Source organism: Calidris pugnax, unplaced genomic scaffold, assembly GCF_001431845.1.
Source record: "Calidris pugnax isolate Ruff unplaced genomic scaffold, ASM143184v1 scaffold144, whole genome shotgun sequence".
NCBI lineage: Eukaryota > Metazoa > Chordata > Aves > Charadriiformes > Scolopacidae > Calidris > Calidris pugnax.
Window position 1 is genome coordinate 3,455,756 of NW_015090911.1, and position 16,592 is coordinate 3,472,347.

General features: G+C 37.2%; 1 protein-coding gene across 2 annotated transcripts in view; it reads left to right on the plus strand.

Annotated features, from left to right (window-relative positions):
• PIK3C3 (phosphatidylinositol 3-kinase catalytic subunit type 3) overlaps positions 1-16,592 on the plus strand; it is a 68,938-nt gene that overhangs the window by 41,999 nt on the left and 10,347 nt on the right. For both annotated transcript variants that reach the window (XM_014949404.1, XM_014949405.1), the window contains 2 exons: positions 4,107-4,275; positions 10,114-10,204. In XM_014949404.1, the coding sequence (XP_014804890.1) occupies positions 4,107-4,275; positions 10,114-10,204 (260 nt within the window). The remainder of the gene's footprint in view (positions 1-4,106; positions 4,276-10,113; positions 10,205-16,592) is intronic.

The following is a 16,592-nucleotide window of genomic DNA, read 5'->3' on the forward strand; positions in this document are numbered from 1 at the left end:
AACAGGGCAGGAAGTTCATGCATACTTGTCTGTGGTCTCAGAGTGTTTCCTGAATTGCCATGTTTTGCTTTTTCAGATGTTTATAGAACATGGAAGTTAAAGGCCTCTAGGAAAAATAATGCTACACAAAGTTCACGGGCAGTCTTAATTTTCTGGGAGAATAGAAAATTGTGTGTAAATACTGTGCCATGAGTATGAATTTTTACTCGGTGAGAGTGACAGAACACTGGCACAGGTTGCCCTGGGGAGGTCATGGAGTCTCCATCCTTGGAGATGCTTGGAAGCCATCTAATTATGGTCCTGGGCAAGGCATCTGGCTGCTCTAGGTGGCCCTCCTTGACCAGGAGGTTGGACCAGATGACCTCCAGAGGTCCCTTCCAACCTCAGCCATTCTGGGATTTTGTGAAGTGAAAGTTTGAATGGGTTATCTTCTAAATTCAGTTGAGAAGGAGGCATGCTTCTTATCAGCCAAATTACATAACTGTCAGGAACTTCCAAATACAAACTGCGTGACATTCCAGAACTAAGCAACTCACTCAGGTCCCACCCAAGTATGAAGCTGATTCTCCTGTAGACTCTTTATAGCTGTGATTACCAGGCAAGGTTATTTTTTTAAGTATTGTCATAGCTGAGGCTGTCAAATTTCCAATTGAGATTTGAGGACGTGTGCTTTTGAAAAAAAAAAACATGTTTAAGTTGACAAAAAAAAAGTCTTAAGTTGTTACTGATTCCTTTTGCCTCCATCCTTACAGATGTGAGTCGAGTGATGGCTAAGTTAGGAGACAATATGCTATTCATGGTGAAAGTATATTCTTACAGAATAAAAATTCTGATTTAAATAGATTTTCTGTGCTCTTAGAATTACATCCTCAGTAATTTGTAGATCAAAGTGTTATTTTGTGTTTGAAGTTCATATATAACACATGCTTTATATAGAGCTGGAGTGTTAAAGTTCCTATTTTTGTCCTGCTCTTTCTGCTACAATTTAGTATTTTCTGGCATTGAATCTTGTCAGACAGGTATGAGACACTTTCTCCAGACTTGCTCTTGTAGTAGACGTTATACTGAGTAGCAGTCTGGTCACATTCATAAATACTGTAGAAGTGGGGTGTTCATTGTTTATATCCTCATAGAAATTTTATTTAGGATGATCACTTGAGATGCTTGCAACCTTTTATTTTAGGATTAAAAGACGTCAAATCATCAAGTTTATTAAGTTGATAAATTTATTATTTATTGACATAATAATATAAACGTCACCTAATTTTCAGTATTAAGTGTACAACCAATTTCATTTGTCCAAAGCAGGCTTGTTCTTCGTTTGTTCCAATTGTAGTTAGGTCCTCAAGGAGAACGTAAATCTGGCTTCTCTATAGAAATCTCTAAAACTGCAGTTGTCTCTCAGACTGGTTGGTGGGTCTTTACTGGTGTAGCGGCTTCAGGCGAGCACCAAGGGGAGCCTTCTGTCCCTATTCTGTAATATGGTATGCTGGCTTAAGATCTTGGAGGAGCTGCTGGAATGAGAATGAGTTCAGTCTGTGTTTAGTACATGGATTTGAAAATTACTAAATATATTCAATGTATTTAAATGAAAGCTTTTAACATACATTTTAAGTCCGCCTAAAAATCTGCTGAACTTTGAAGTACAGCTAGGGAAGCTACAATGCTAATGCAGGGTAGCCTCGTCTTATACTTCCTTTTATGCTTCATTCCTAAAAGCTACTTGGTATCTAATTAATTTATATAGACATGTATCAGTCAGCTCTCAAAAAGGCTTTTAGTGTTTTAGATGCATATTTGTGACCAATTTAAATTAATAATTATCACTTCTTATTTCCTGTTTCCAGAGCAAGGTAAAAAAGGAATTAATTACTGCCACAAGAGTTACTGTTTTATTCAAAATGTTGTCTCTTAACTCTTCAAGGTGATAGGTTTGAATGAGTGAACAGAAAACAGACCCCCTAAACTTTTTAATTAAATATTTTTTTGTAATTTAACGGTGCGTGTGTGTATATATATCAAAGGGCTTGCTTCAAAAACTTAGTGTGCAAAAACTCTAAAAGTAACTCCCGCAACAGCTTGGAAGAACTGTTGGGGGAGATGGGTAAGCACAATTAGATATGCAAAATGTAATGGTTGTGCCATTTGTCAACTGGCAAATATTTTGCCTTGCTTATTAAGCATCCTTGTGATCTCCCTTAGAAGATTGACTGTTCCAGAATTTGTTTCTTGCATATGACAGGTCTCAAGCAACCTTCTCTGATAATAGAGAGTTGTTATTCAATGAAATGGTCAAAGAGGGGTGACTAATTGGGTAATGCTGGCTGTTCCATATTTTTTTTTTTTTTCAGGAGTGCTGAGCACCTAAGCTTATGAAAATACTAAAATGAATACAGATGCTGCAGGTTAAAATACCCCTTGGCAAACAGATCTCTGTCCATAATGCTGTTCAGTTCCCTAATCCTGAAGTGAGACTCTGAGTGTGTATTATGTGCTTTCTGTGACTGTCAAGATAACAGTCATACTAATAATTTTCTACCTTCTTGTTTATAAGGTCTTCTGTCATATATATCTACATTTAATTCTTTTCTGTAGATTAGTGATATATCAGACTTAAATTTTTATGTCACAGGGTAGCTTTGCTTTGGATGCAAAACTTAATTGGCCTCACAGTTCAAACATACCACCTTTTTTTACTTCTTAATTTGCTTCATGATTCCTCATTACTGCAGAGTTCAGGAGGATGGTTCTCTCTCTGTCCTGAGGAAATCACTTAAGAGATTTCTTTTTTTTAATTACTATTTTTTTATATAAATGTTTTCTGACATACCTGAATTTTTGTCTTTTTGATCTGTCTTTTTTTAATGCAGCTCCGGTATAGCCCAAGTCATTGTTGAAATTAGGCATTTCAGACTAAAAATTTGTTTGGACAACACTTTCAGAAACTTTTCTTTGCTTTAAATGATTAATATTTTCCACTTAAGTGAGGCAAAAATGCTCCTAGAAACTGGCTTCATGATAATTGTACTATTTTGATTTTGTTGACAACATTTTTGTTTGTGTATTTATATAATATTTAATCTTCAAACTATCTAAATGTTTTAGTAGGAGTTGCTGGTGTTTCAGTTTTTCATTTTGTCACCTGTTGCATCTGATGTAAGGTTCAGTACTATTGAAAGGGAATATAGGGAGTGCTTCCCAGTAAATGTCTAAGCAATATTATTAACTGTAGTTGTACCCAAGCTCTTGATAGGAAACAAACTTGCCTTGTGTATTTGAAACAAGAGGTGTATATAAGTTTCTGCCAAGTTAATGCTATAGAAACATTTTAAATGTAAAAACATTTTAAATTGGAAGGGAAAGGTAGTGATCAAGTGATATAAGTATTGCATTTTTACTACTGAAAACGTGTAAGACAGACTTTGGCACATTTGAAATACAGTTTCAGGTATGGAACTGTGGTGATGTTTCTTCTGTGTATTTGAAAACTGTTGATAAATTTTAACCTTACTTAGCTATTAAAGAATTCTGAAACAGCTTTGAAATCTTCAATATTTAGTGGTTTGTCAAGGTCTCTCTTAGGATCATGAGTCTTCCTTTTTTGGTAAATTTAATGTACAACTAATATCACACAATTCATGCTGCAGCAACCAAATGGGATACTAAAAGCAATGCCACGTGTGTATTAATATTTTAACTTGCTAACAAATTCTAGAGAAGGCACAAAGAATTTGTAGTATCTTTTATATAATTCTGCATTTAATATCTGATGACCAGATTCAACATCAATTCAGTCTTTGTAAGTATACTAGATATGTTTTTAAAAAGGGGCAAACTCGTCTCATTTGTTAGTACTCCTAATGAATTTGAAGTCAGCTTTATTTTTTAAACCCACAATTTCAAATTGGCAGCTGAAGATATAAAATACACAGCCCTACAGAAAACAGTGAGTTGCATTTTTTTGAGCTGCTTAGCATCTTCTAGAGGTTGCATTTATAAGTGTTCTTTGTTCTACATTTTGCATCAAGAGTTAATGATGATTTGGTCAAGATTTCAGTACGAAGCATTGAAATAAGTAACTGTGTTTTCCTTTCCATCTTCTACAGGCAAACTATTTCACATTGACTTTGGCTATATTCTGGGTCGGGACCCGAAGCCTCTGCCCCCTCCCATGAAGCTGAATAAGGAGATGGTGGAGGGTATGGGGGGCACCCAGAGTGAGCAGTACCAGGAGTTCCGCAAGCAGTGCTACACAGCCTTTCTCCATCTCCGCAGGTAACAGGACTGTTTTCATGCTAAAATATGTTAGAGCCACTGTAATGCAGGGGAGAAGAGGGGTAAATGAATCAGAAAATATTCCTGTTGAAAATTCAAAACTTGTATCAAATCCAAATACACACACACAGTTTTGTACGAAACAAAGGAATCAAAACATCGCAGTATTGGTGTAATGCGGAGCTTCAGTGTAATTATCCTTCAAGTTAAAGGTCCCCAATTTTGCTTGTTTGGTAATCTAAATAGATTTTTTTCATAACTCCTGTAGGATATTATATCTTGCTTTTTGGATATATTTTTGCCCTTAAGCAACAATTTTTGCTCTGATTATTGCTGATCAAGTAACTGTCCTTTTAGCTCCAAGTCATTACTCATTTGCTGTTTTATTGTCCTCCAGTTTAGATTAGATATGATCAAATTCTTTGATTTGTAGGTGGTGGTGCATGCGTAAGGTTCAGGTCCTGCGGGACAAAAACTAGCTGCTTGTAGTGACAGTCAAGTGTGTTAGCAGTTTTTGTAGGTAACCAGAACTGTGACAGCTAAAACCTTTTCAGACCATATTTATTTATGGACTAACATATCTCTTGTTTAGACTTGGAATCAGCTTTGTTACTTTGCAGTGACCTTATCATTTACTGTCAACTTTCTGAGACAAGTAGCTCAGCTTTGTTGTGTTAGAACAGGATGCAGGGAAGCACGCTTGGTCTGTCCAGTGATTCATTTAGTACATCTTCCAGAGAGGTGGAAGAATTTCACTTTGATACCAAGATCACATTATGTAAGCCTCGAAGTATGTGGCAAGAAATTAGAAATATGAAAAGCATATGTAAAAAGTACATGTAGTATGAAAAGTACATGGTCAATTCAAAATAAAATGCTGTATGTTGGTCTCTCTGTTAAAAGGAGAAAGAGTTGGTTTATGACTGACATTATTAATGGGTTAAAAGCTATTCAGCAGCATGAAAAAACAGCAGTATGTTATCAGCAGACAATATTCATGACTTCAGAGAACAATCAGGAAAGCTAATGTATACTCCATGTTCTAAATTTTGCTTAAAGCTGTTTTGTAATATTGCGTTACTTATTTGTGAAATACTTGAGGAGTTTTTATTGTTTAAACTTAGCTGTTTCAATGGAAAGATCTGTGTCAGTGAAGGATTATCCATTACATTAATTTATGTAATGTTTTGCTACAAAGATGATCACTAAGTGTGGAGTATAGCAGTAATTTGGCTATAAAACTAAACTGTAAATGAAGAGGGTTTCATTTTTAATGTCTGGAACTGTAGTTATAATTATAGTCTCTCCAATATTTGTTCAGTTTAATAGGAAAGAATTTTTAAATGGTTCTGGATAAATACCTTTAAGGCTTTCAACAAAGATAGCATAGGATAATATTACTATTTCTGTAACTAGTCCTTTAAGCAGTTAGAACTAAAAATGATTAAGATTACTTGCTTATTGAAAAAAAGAATGATTAGAGGTGGAATGACGTAGTTCTAACACTTATGCGTGTTGACACAAACCCGTTCACAGATACTTCTGGCTAAGTAGTGTGAAATTATAACTTCTGATTGCTAAATCAAAATGCAAACTCTGTTTGTCATCTCCGTCAATTTGTATTTTATTCTATATTTCCTTGGGGTATAAACAGTTCTCTACATCTTTCAAGTGCTGTATCAGTGTTTCAGGATTCCTGGGGGAATGGGTGTTCCATAGTGAAAACAAGCATTTTAAAAACTTGTAAGTGGAAAAATAGTTGTGTTCATTGTTTTAGCTTGGGAGCAGTTTGGTATATAAACATTGATTTATTTATTTATTTATTTTTGTTGGTTTGGTTTGGTTTTTTTTCGGAGGTGGGACAGCCAATTGTGTGTGTTGGCCAGCAGCACTGTAATGAAGGAGTAGCCTCTGCATTCTGAATGTGCTGCAGGGCAGACCGCAGCTCACAGCAGGACTTGCATCCTCGCTCAGGCTGTAGTAGCCATTGTACCTTCATTATACACATTGAACCTATTTTAAAGATGTTCGAGTCCTGTTATGTGTCTGCATTTCCCTCCCTCCCTCCCTCCCTCATCTATTCCCAGTTTACAAATCCTCAGCAGGATCCCTGGAAAAGAATCCACCATCAATGTTTGAGAGTTTTTCCCAGGGTGAGGTTCTAGATTGTATAATTCCTTCCCAAATAAGGGTTTCCTCTGTGTTAGTCGTGAAAAGTTTGGTATTCAGTTTGTGTTAGTCAGCAATAGATAGGGACAATGGAGTAGGAAGTAACTAGAGAGAGAAGCTGTAGTTTGGGGTGAGACTTGCTCTGAAAGGACGGGGATATCCAGCTGACTGGACCAGAGTGTTTTTTTCCTGTCTGTTATCAATGGTCTAGTGGACAGAGGAGGCCATATAGATCTGAATGACCAAACAGTAGCAACAAGTGGGAGGTTGTGATGGCCTTGGGAAGTGCTGAATCTCTGGAAAGGTTGTAGCTGGGCAGTGCAGGATCTAGATATTATTCTAAACAAAGAGCAAAGCTGAAACAGCTTTGGAACAGGTCAGTTGTTGCTTGAGTCTGGACTGTGAGGAAATGCTTTTGGAAGAGTAGGTGCCATAGTTCATTATGGCTGTTTGGGATATGACAGTGATCAAGGAGTATCTCTGTTACAGGAGAAGCTGCTGCCCAAGCATCCACACACCATTCGTGGTGTCGTACACACATGCACTCTGTCGCTTAACATCTGTATGTCTTGAAGAGAAGAAATGAGTTTTGGGGAGACAGAAGCTGCATTGCAGAAAAGGCAATCCCATTTCAAACTTAAGAATTTTAAAATTAGACCAGGTAAACAAGGCTTTAGTTTGGGACTGCAGATACTTTCCTGTCTTTGCAAGGGAAGTTTGTGTCTTCAAATTTGATAACACTGTAATGTTGACAGCCTAAATGTTCAGTTGATTTAAGACGTCTATATGCAAAGGGTGCAGTAAATGTTAAAAAATTAAATAAAGACGTGCTTAGGATCAAACACATATTTGATGAGATATTAAGCACTCAAAAACAAAAGGAGATGGCAGTGAGAATTTGAACTCGTCTGATGAGGGATTCTTGGTATATCTGATGCCTCTTCTCTCTAGGGATAGAGTTGTTTTGTTGGATTTCTTAAACTTTTACATAAACTCCGTGTTTTTAGCACTTCATGTTCGAACTGTAAGTTTAATCAGCCTCCAGTGCAGCTGAGTGCTCCTCTGTTTCGTAAACTAATGCATTTACGTAAGAAGGATTCAAGGTCAAATTTATGTGCTTAATTGAAATTCCTTAAACCTAGAAAAACAGAGCTCCTGATTCATTCTGGTTGAGGATGGATGGAGGTCAGCCACTCCAGAGGCCTTTGTAACATAGATCCCAAAGACTTGTGATATGACTTGCCAAAGGTGTTTGGTTTTTTACAGGTCAGATTCCTAACTCAGGTGTTTCAGCAAAATGTCTAATCTTAGGATGAATTTGGACTGTCAGTTCACTGGTTGTGAACATCTTGGCATATTTGCCAGGGATGTTGCCTGTGGGAAGAATGACGGCCATTGTCTATAAAATAAGAAGCTTTTACCTTTCTTGTCAAGTCCTGGTTTTTGAGCAGATTTTCTAAAAATCTATGAAATACAAAAAGGGTCCTAGGGGCAGCTAACAACTTTTTGAATAAGCTGTTTTTCATCCTTAGTCCACAATCTAATTGATTACTGAGTTAAAGAAGTGCTAGAGGGGCTGGGCAAAGACCTACAGGTATTAAAGAAACAGGTCTTTCAAAATTTTTATCTTTTCCCACCCCATACTAGCACCCACATTACCTTTTCTTTATTTTTTTTTAAGAGAATCAGAAGACTTCATTGTCTGGGACAAAAGCAGCTCTTAACTGGTATCTAGCGCTTATGTCTAGCCTTTTTTACAAATCTCCATCACGTAAATAATCCCAGTAACCTGTAGTGCTTGTAAGCTCCTATCCTCTGTATGGTTCAGGAAGAAAAGGGGCTCTGAAACTCCAGACTTTTGGGTCAGTTCAAAGGGAGGGCTACGAATGGAAGCTAGCAATGACATAGGAAGAGACTTGACAGAAGGTAGCTCTAATATTTCAGTATGTTTGAAGGTGAGATTTGCTTGTTTTAGGCATGTAGAAAATAAATTCCCCAAAACCTGTGGTGACTGTTCCTGGCACCAAAGCAATTTGACTGCCAGATTTCTTAGCTGGATCTGAAACAAAATGGTGGCATAACTGTCTGTTATCTTTTTTTTAGTTTTTCTGATACCAACCACTGGGAAAGTGAGACAGAACAGCTGAAACAAATCAGACACAGAAGATTTCTGCCTAGACAGTTTATTTTAAATATTTGTGTTTATAGAGAGTTAAGATCTCTTTACAGAGGAAGGAAAGTTTCAGTTTGTTGAACAGCTTGAAAACATTACCCTTTCAAGAAGCAACTTACAGCTAATTTCCTGCAAGGGGAAAATGGTGTTCTTTAAGATTCGTGAGTGGAAGTACTCCCACTCCACGTTAAAACTGAGAACTCTTCTCTGTCTTCTCCTAATGGTTATAAGTGACATTCGTACTTCATAAGTGCAGCATGCCTACCGATGTTATTGCAGCTTAACCAAGCAACTGCAGACTTGGATCTGGTTAAATCACTTATTCAGCTTGTTGTGGCAAAGGCCTTGCAGCAACTTGAAAAATCATATTTTGTAATTGTGAAGACCTCAACTGTTTGAATGCTGGTTTATGTAGTACTGCTGTGTCACTGATAAACTTTTTAATAAGAATAACCTTTGAATCAATACCTTAGCATAAGTTTTTCTTAACAGTGGTAAAAAATGGCATGGAATCCTACAATATTTGAAATTATAGGTTATATTTGATATTTCCCCGCATAAATGTTCCAACAGTTTTTAGACAATTTGCACTTCTGAGGAAGAGGATCTGGGGATCCTGGTAGACAGTAAACTTTGCATGAGCCAACAGTGTGCCCTTGTCACCAAGAGGGCCAATGGAATCCTGGGCTGCGTAGGGAAGAGTGTGGCCAGTAGGTCAAGGGAGATCATTCTCTCCCTCTGCTCTGCACTGGTGAGGCCACAACTGACATGCTATGTCCAGTTCTGGGTCCCCAGTTCAAGAGAGGAAACTACTGGAAAGGGTCCAGCATTGGGCAACAAAGATGAAGGCATTGGAGCATCTCCCTTATGAGGAAAGGCTGAGAGAGCTGTGACTCTTTAGCCTGGAGAAGGGAAGGTTGAGGGGAGACCTTATTAATGCTTATAAATATCTAAAAGGAGGACGGAGCTGGACTCTTCTCAGTGGTTCCCAGTGACAGGACAAGGGGCAACGGGCACAAGCTGGAACATGGGAAGTTCCACTCAAATATGAGGAAGAACTTCTTTACAGTGGGGGTGATGGAGCACTGGAACAGGCTGCCCAGGGAGGTCGTGGAGTCCCCTTTCAAGACCCACCTGGATGCAGTCCTGAGTAACGTGGTCTAGGCAATCCTGCTTTGTTGGATGAGTTGGACTAGATGATCTCTAGAAGGTCCATTCCAACTCCAGCAATTCCGTGATTCCATGGTTATAACAAAACCGTAATAGTCTATTCAGTTTTTGCATTTTGAGATGGCTTGAGGGTTAAGTTTTCGCTGGTAATATCAGGTGTCTTATGTTTTTAATGTAAGCATGTTCAACAAAGTGTTACGAATGCATCTCCTCGGAACCATTATCAATTCATGTAAAAATTATGATGTGTTCTTAAAAGAAGTTGTTTACAAAATGTCTTTTGTGCAATTTACAAAGTGTTCTACCTCATTTGCTCTTCTGCTTAGGTATTCCAACTTGATCTTGAACTTATTTTCCCTCATGGTGGATGCCAACATTCCAGATATTGCTCTTGAACCTGACAAGACTGTAAAAAAGGTAACTGGAAACTTTTCCTTGTCTTTCAATAACCAAAGTCATCATGTCATGAAACTTACAGTCATTTTGGTCACACATTTGTAGCTGGTGACCCAAAAATACTTGGTTGTGTTTTATGAGCATGGACTGATTTCTAGAACCTTTGAAGTTAAAGATTGGAGAATATACTTTTGAGGTCACATGGCACATGTGCCTGTAAATACAGAATTGATCTTTGTCATCCATTCAGGAGCGCACAGTCTGCTCTAACTCTCTGTCCCAAGTGGTATTTTAGCATTCTGCTGAGAACAGTGATCCCACCTTATAAAACTCTTGATATGTGAAGCAATCAGGACTGACTGTATCATGAAAGATTGTTCCATCTGGTCTAGGATCCTGTAAGTCATGGATGATTTTACAAAAACAGTCTACTGGTGGATATAAAATCAGTCTACTGAAGATTTAAAACTAGTACACTGGTATATCTTCATCACCAAGAAATTTTTGTGTATTGTGGAAACAAACTCATGACCCATAATTCTAACTTTGTCCCTTTGTGCCAGCCTGAGTCATTTGTCTCCATTTGATGTTTCGACAACAGTTGACATTAAAAATACTGGATAAATCTTCATCTAGATTTCATTACACTCACATTTTAGGCAAATGTTGGCTTTTTTTATAATCTGATTGATCGTGAAGGGCTCTCTGTTTTAATTCCACAAAAGACTTTGTGGAGCCTGTGTATCCGGTGGAAATCAGCTTAATGTAATTTTTATTCAAGCAGTTGAATACTTTTTTTTTTCTCTAAAATAGGCTGTTCTTCAGTGTTTTCAATAAGCTTTGGAAGCAGAGATTCAGAATCTTTAATATTTTATATTCTAGTACAATTCCCTTAAAAAAAGTGATATTTCTGTAGAGAGAACTTTTGAAGGAAGAGACCTTCCCAACAGAGTGCTTCCAACACATGCCTATGAATTTCATCTTTATAAAGATGATATGTTTTGTTTCGGCTACCTATGGTGAAAAATGGAGAGAATACTTTTTTGTGGGTTTTTTGGGTTTTTTTTACTTCACTGATACAGTAGGGAGGGAAACCCTTTTAGATTGCAAAGTCTACAAAGAGATGCACAATAAATCCTGGAAGAAACTGAAGTCTGTATCTACTCATCCCTGTCGAGAGTTCACTGTTGCTTGACGTGGTAGTGTTCATTCTTGTCTTGAGTACTCTCATGAGCTCTGACATGTTTTATCAAACTGAGTCTCCTGATGTTTGCTGCCAATTAACATGCAATATTCCTGTTTCTTTGTAGTATCTTGACATCGTATTTTATGTTGGTAAACTCTCTAGAAGCGTGGTCCCAGGATGTATTGCTTTCTGTAATTAATGATAATAGGGTGGTAAGTTTTGTAAAGTATTTTAAAGGACTGTTCTCATTTGGCACCATTTGAGCATTTCAGACACTTCTAAAACTCTCTTACTCTGTACAAGCGTCCCATATAATTTCATTGAAATAACAAGATACAAAACTAAAAGCCTACAAGTCTTTTCTACAGCTGCTAAGAATGTTACAGTTCACTGATGTACAGTAGAGATTACATAAAGCATGATTGTACTGTATGCGACTTGAGATCATGGAACAAAGTGAAATCTAAAAGGAAGTTCTAAGAGCTTTGAATGTGGTTACTTCTAAATTCTCTTACAAAGTACAAATCAGTAGTGCCTTCTTTGCATGGAAAGAACATAAGTTTATTTGCTGTTTGACAGTTCACTCTTAGATCAAATAGTCACAGGGATACTGAGCTCTGACAGTGCTGCAGCTTGGGGAACTGTGACTTGTACTCTCATGGTAGGTTCAAACCTCTCTATTCACAGAGGCTTTAAAATGTGAAAAGAGCTAGAACTGAACCAGTAAGGCAAGTGTTTCTGATAAGGAATGCAAATCACTTTCACATTTTAAAATGTTTTCTGAGGAAGAGATTTTACTTTCCCAAGTTTTATAAGTTCATTTACAGTGTGCTTTTTCCTTTAAAAGACAAAATGCACAAGTAAGGTATTATCAGAAAGATACTGAAATTGTTTAACTTGTTCATAAATACTTTGTAATTCCTACACTTCTCAGGTCTCCTCCAATATTGTTATTTTATATAAACTCATTTTCTCCTTAACAGATCAACTGTTTTTAATTCACATTAACTGTTCAGGTTTGATCCTTTTGGTTCTGAAATTGTCCTTTGAATATACTGCTTGAATTTGTGCAAAAATAGTTCATCATAATGGGACCTCTAAAGAGTAGGTGAAGAGAGCCCTTCCATAAAGTAGCTGTTGACATTATGATCTACTGGATGCATACAGCTGTGTACAAAGCTCCTATGACAGTAATTGTTTTCTTCGGTTCTTGACTTCTGGTTTTACTTTTTTGCTTTAAAAAAACCAGCAAATCAGCTGTAAAAAGGGCTATGATGAGAATGCTCTTAACCCATTATAGAATGGTGAATAGGTCGTTGTTTTTTTGTTTTTTTTTTTAATATAAGGTGTTAGAAAACCTATTTTGGATATTAAATGTCGATTAGCCTGTGTCAGGTCAGTTATGAGCTCTGTTAGTACTAATGAAAAAAAAAGAACAAGGTGTCGTGCATCTCTTGGGCTGAGAGGCAAGTTTGTTCAGTCATTTAACAAGATAATACTGTACCTTGTTGTAGGAAAATTGAATAAATGCTTTCAGCATCTCGATTGACTTGTATTTTTTTTTCTTAAAGCTTTAAACAAAAAAAAATCCATATATATTTCAACAGACTCAAATTAGGTAAAAATCCATTTTGGACTGACCTGTAAAATTAAATTACCTTTTATGTGTACATCCAGTCAATCGCTATTTCAACTGCAATATCACTTTCATGGAAGACAAAGGTGGAGATTTACAAATGTTTCTGCATCTAAGAAGGTATCCTGTGTAGTAGTGTAGGTGAAAGTCCATAGCAGTCGTTTTCCTAGTTGGGGTTGTAGTAATACTCATTCTCTGTTTTGTAGAGCCCTCATTTGTGCTTTAGGGGTCTGGTGAGCCAGTGAGGCTCTGGTCTCACAGGCAGCTGAAGTCAAGACAGGTAAATGTAGCAAGATCTAAGATATTATCTAAATTTGGTGGTAAATTACAATACTACTTTATGATTAAACTACAAGGAAATTTGTATCATAGGGACAGGGGGGAACAATTTTTCTTCTTTTAAAGAAAGGAATGTTTGCTGAAGGTAGTATTATGCTTCAGTTATTTTGATTAACAATTTGTTTCACATAGAGATCCTTGATACTGGAATTTTTCAGTAGATGCAGCTATACTGATATTACCAAGTAGGCATGAATTATTCAAAAGATTACTTCTAAAGAAAGATTTTTCCTGAATGGTCATAGTTATAATTTCTCATTGTGACGTTATAGATGTTAGCTCAAGTTCCAGTTGAATGTTTAGCTTCACAAAATGGCATAATGCATCCTCCTCACTTCCGATAGGCAGGGAGGTACTTTATATTGCAGGAAGTACCAGCCCACTGGTGAAAAATACGGCAAGATGTAAAAACATCCTAGGGAGTAAAGCTGCCTTTGGAAATATTTTTGGTGCTTCCCTTTTCTAAACTTTCAGGAAGTAATTTGCCAAGTTTTTAGAGCTAGAATTGAGGGTTTAATTTCTGTAACATACACATATTCGAAGTTAAAAAAAAAAGCATATATCATATGATAACAATGGCAAGAATAAAATGAAATAGAATAAAGATGCCTACTGTCATTTTGTGTGACTTGATTTCTTGTGGTCTCCTTTGACACTTCCTGTGATATATATTTTTATTATGACAGGCTGCTCACTAGTTAGACTGAAAAGGTGGTTGGAAGTCAGTAATATTCTGACACTCATAATCAGACAAATCAGATAACAAAGTAAAATCATAAAAGAAGGTATTATGTGGAACATGTCCTCTTCAGTGAGGCATTGGATGATTTGAATTGTGATTTTTAAATATTTTTAAAAAATAATTTCAGGCTGGTATGTTGAATGAGACTTTTTAGAAAAATCTAAGTGCAGAAGGCACTCTTGAAGGAATATTATTACTAAGATAAGGATTAGAAAGGAAGGCAGGAGGACAGGATCTTTATAGTTGGTAACTGTTTTTTCCCAGGTATCATCTACTTTCCAGTAACGTGACATCCCCCATCCCAAGGAACTAACTGGCAGAATGTAATTGTATAATCAAGCTTAAAATCTAACTGAAAGGATAGTGTCTGGGTGTCGTTTCTGTCCAATAGTGTGAAATGTCTTGGGAGAAATATGTATTGAGTCAAGGCAAAAGTGAAACAGCAGCTTATGTCATGTACAACTTTCTGTAAAATAAGTATAGATTACACCTGTTTGACAGGGTTTATTGCACAGGATGGTGTAAACAGAGCTGGGTGTTCTGTTCCTGTCATCTCTGAAGGTACTATCACATTCTTCATGTTCAAAAGAGAACAAGCTCTACACAAACCGATTTTACTTATCGGAGAAAGATGACAATGTGGATATTTTCTTCCCATTAGCTTGAAAAGAACCGGACACTCCCAATGACTTTAACTGGAGATGCAGATTTAGAACATACCCAAAATTTGGCAGTACCTTCTTACTTGCTTTGCATAACAGTTGTTTTCAGAAATTAAATCAGTGCTGACCTTAATGACGCATTCTGACAGGTAAAATTGGACTGCATATGAGTTAATGTTGGCCTGAAAACAAAAAAAGCTTTTTGAAGTTTCAAAACTATCCTTTGAGAGTGTATGCAAAATGTTTTTCAGTCAGCTGTCCACCTTCAGCATGTATACCCAGTATCACTAGAAAAATTGCCTACTATCTTGTTTTAGTGACTCACTTCCCTTTCTCTGGTTTCAATCACTACTTTTGCCCATAGAAAAACCCAGAAAATGACGATTACCAAATAGGAAAATTGTCCCCATCCTTTAAACTATAGGAACCCTCTTCGTGTTCTTGGTGTTTTGTTTAACAGGAAAATGTTTGTCAGTATTTGGCCAAGAAAAAGCTGCAGAGCTTGAAATTAGTTCTTTTTGATCCTTTCATCTCCTTTTGTTCTCTCCATACTATTTATAAAGAAAACCGTCAGTCCAGTGCGCTTCACCTTATGATTCATGACACCTTCTTGTACTGCCAACCTCTGATCTAGGCTTTTCTGAAAACGTGCTTTGGCTCAAAATATGACACAAAATGAAGTTAAGTCTAAAACTAGCAGAAGATACTCTCTGGTTTGCCTCTCCCTTTCTGTGGCAGCTGAGGTAACTACCTTGAAATTTCCGATTCTTCACTTATTCTTTTCCACGTCACAGTTTTCAGGAAAAGAGCTGGGCTGAAATCTCTTTATGATGACTTGTCAAAGCAGAACTGATAATAAAATGAAGTTCTGCCTGCCCCCCCCCCCTTTTTTTGTTCCTGCCTTTGCTACTTGCTTTTTTATTTCCAGTACAGCTGCAGCACTAATTGCTAATTGTTGGGCTTTTTTAAATTAGCCAGTCCTATAAATTTAAGTAGTAATGACTAAAATCTGGAGTCAATTATATAGCCAGTTTTGCGTAAGGAAGAGGTAGGCCATCACTCTTCAGAAGTAGCTAATGTATTCAGCATTGTCACCTAACAAAAAAGCTTTTGATTTTTTCCACAGGAAAGCCAGATGGTTTCTATCTGTCCTTCATAGCAAATTTGACCTTTAAATTAGAAAACATCAGGGACCAGTGATTCATTGGCGCACAAAGAACTCGGCAGGCATTAAAGGACAGTGTCCTAATTGACTGAGCTGTGTGTTCAGATGCCCATTGATTAAAGAAGGTGCTGCAAAGACGCTACAACTGTTTCATTGAGAGGCGAGGGTATTGTGCACATGGACAGCACAAATACTTGGCCTCCAGCAAGCAGTAGGTAACTGCTGTCCGTGACAGTAGCCCCCTATAAGCAGGAAAGGCAAAATTCAAGCCGTTCAGGAGAGTGGAGAATTTTCCCCCCACAGAGTGTGGCACTGAGAGCACCCTCTGTGTTTCCAGCTCTATGCAAACGTCTCAGCCCCCTTGCTAACAGAAAATGAGGAGTATAATTGTTTGGAAGCTAGCAAGAAGAGAGAGCAGGTGTGTTTTGTTCCTTTTACATTAAACATACCAAAGTGAAATGATTTTTGTTCTGCAGGTTTAAAAGCTGAAGCAGAGATATGATGTGACTTGAGGTACAGAAAGAGTTTCTGAGCCAGCTTGTTTCTAAGCCTGAGCTGTTTTTGCCACTTTCTTCGTCTGGGTTGTAGCAAAACTCCCTTGTACTCTTTCTCCCTCCTCTGTCCTCCCCTGGAGTTAGTCAATGCCTAATTAGAGTTGAGTTCACAAGTCAGTGAAATG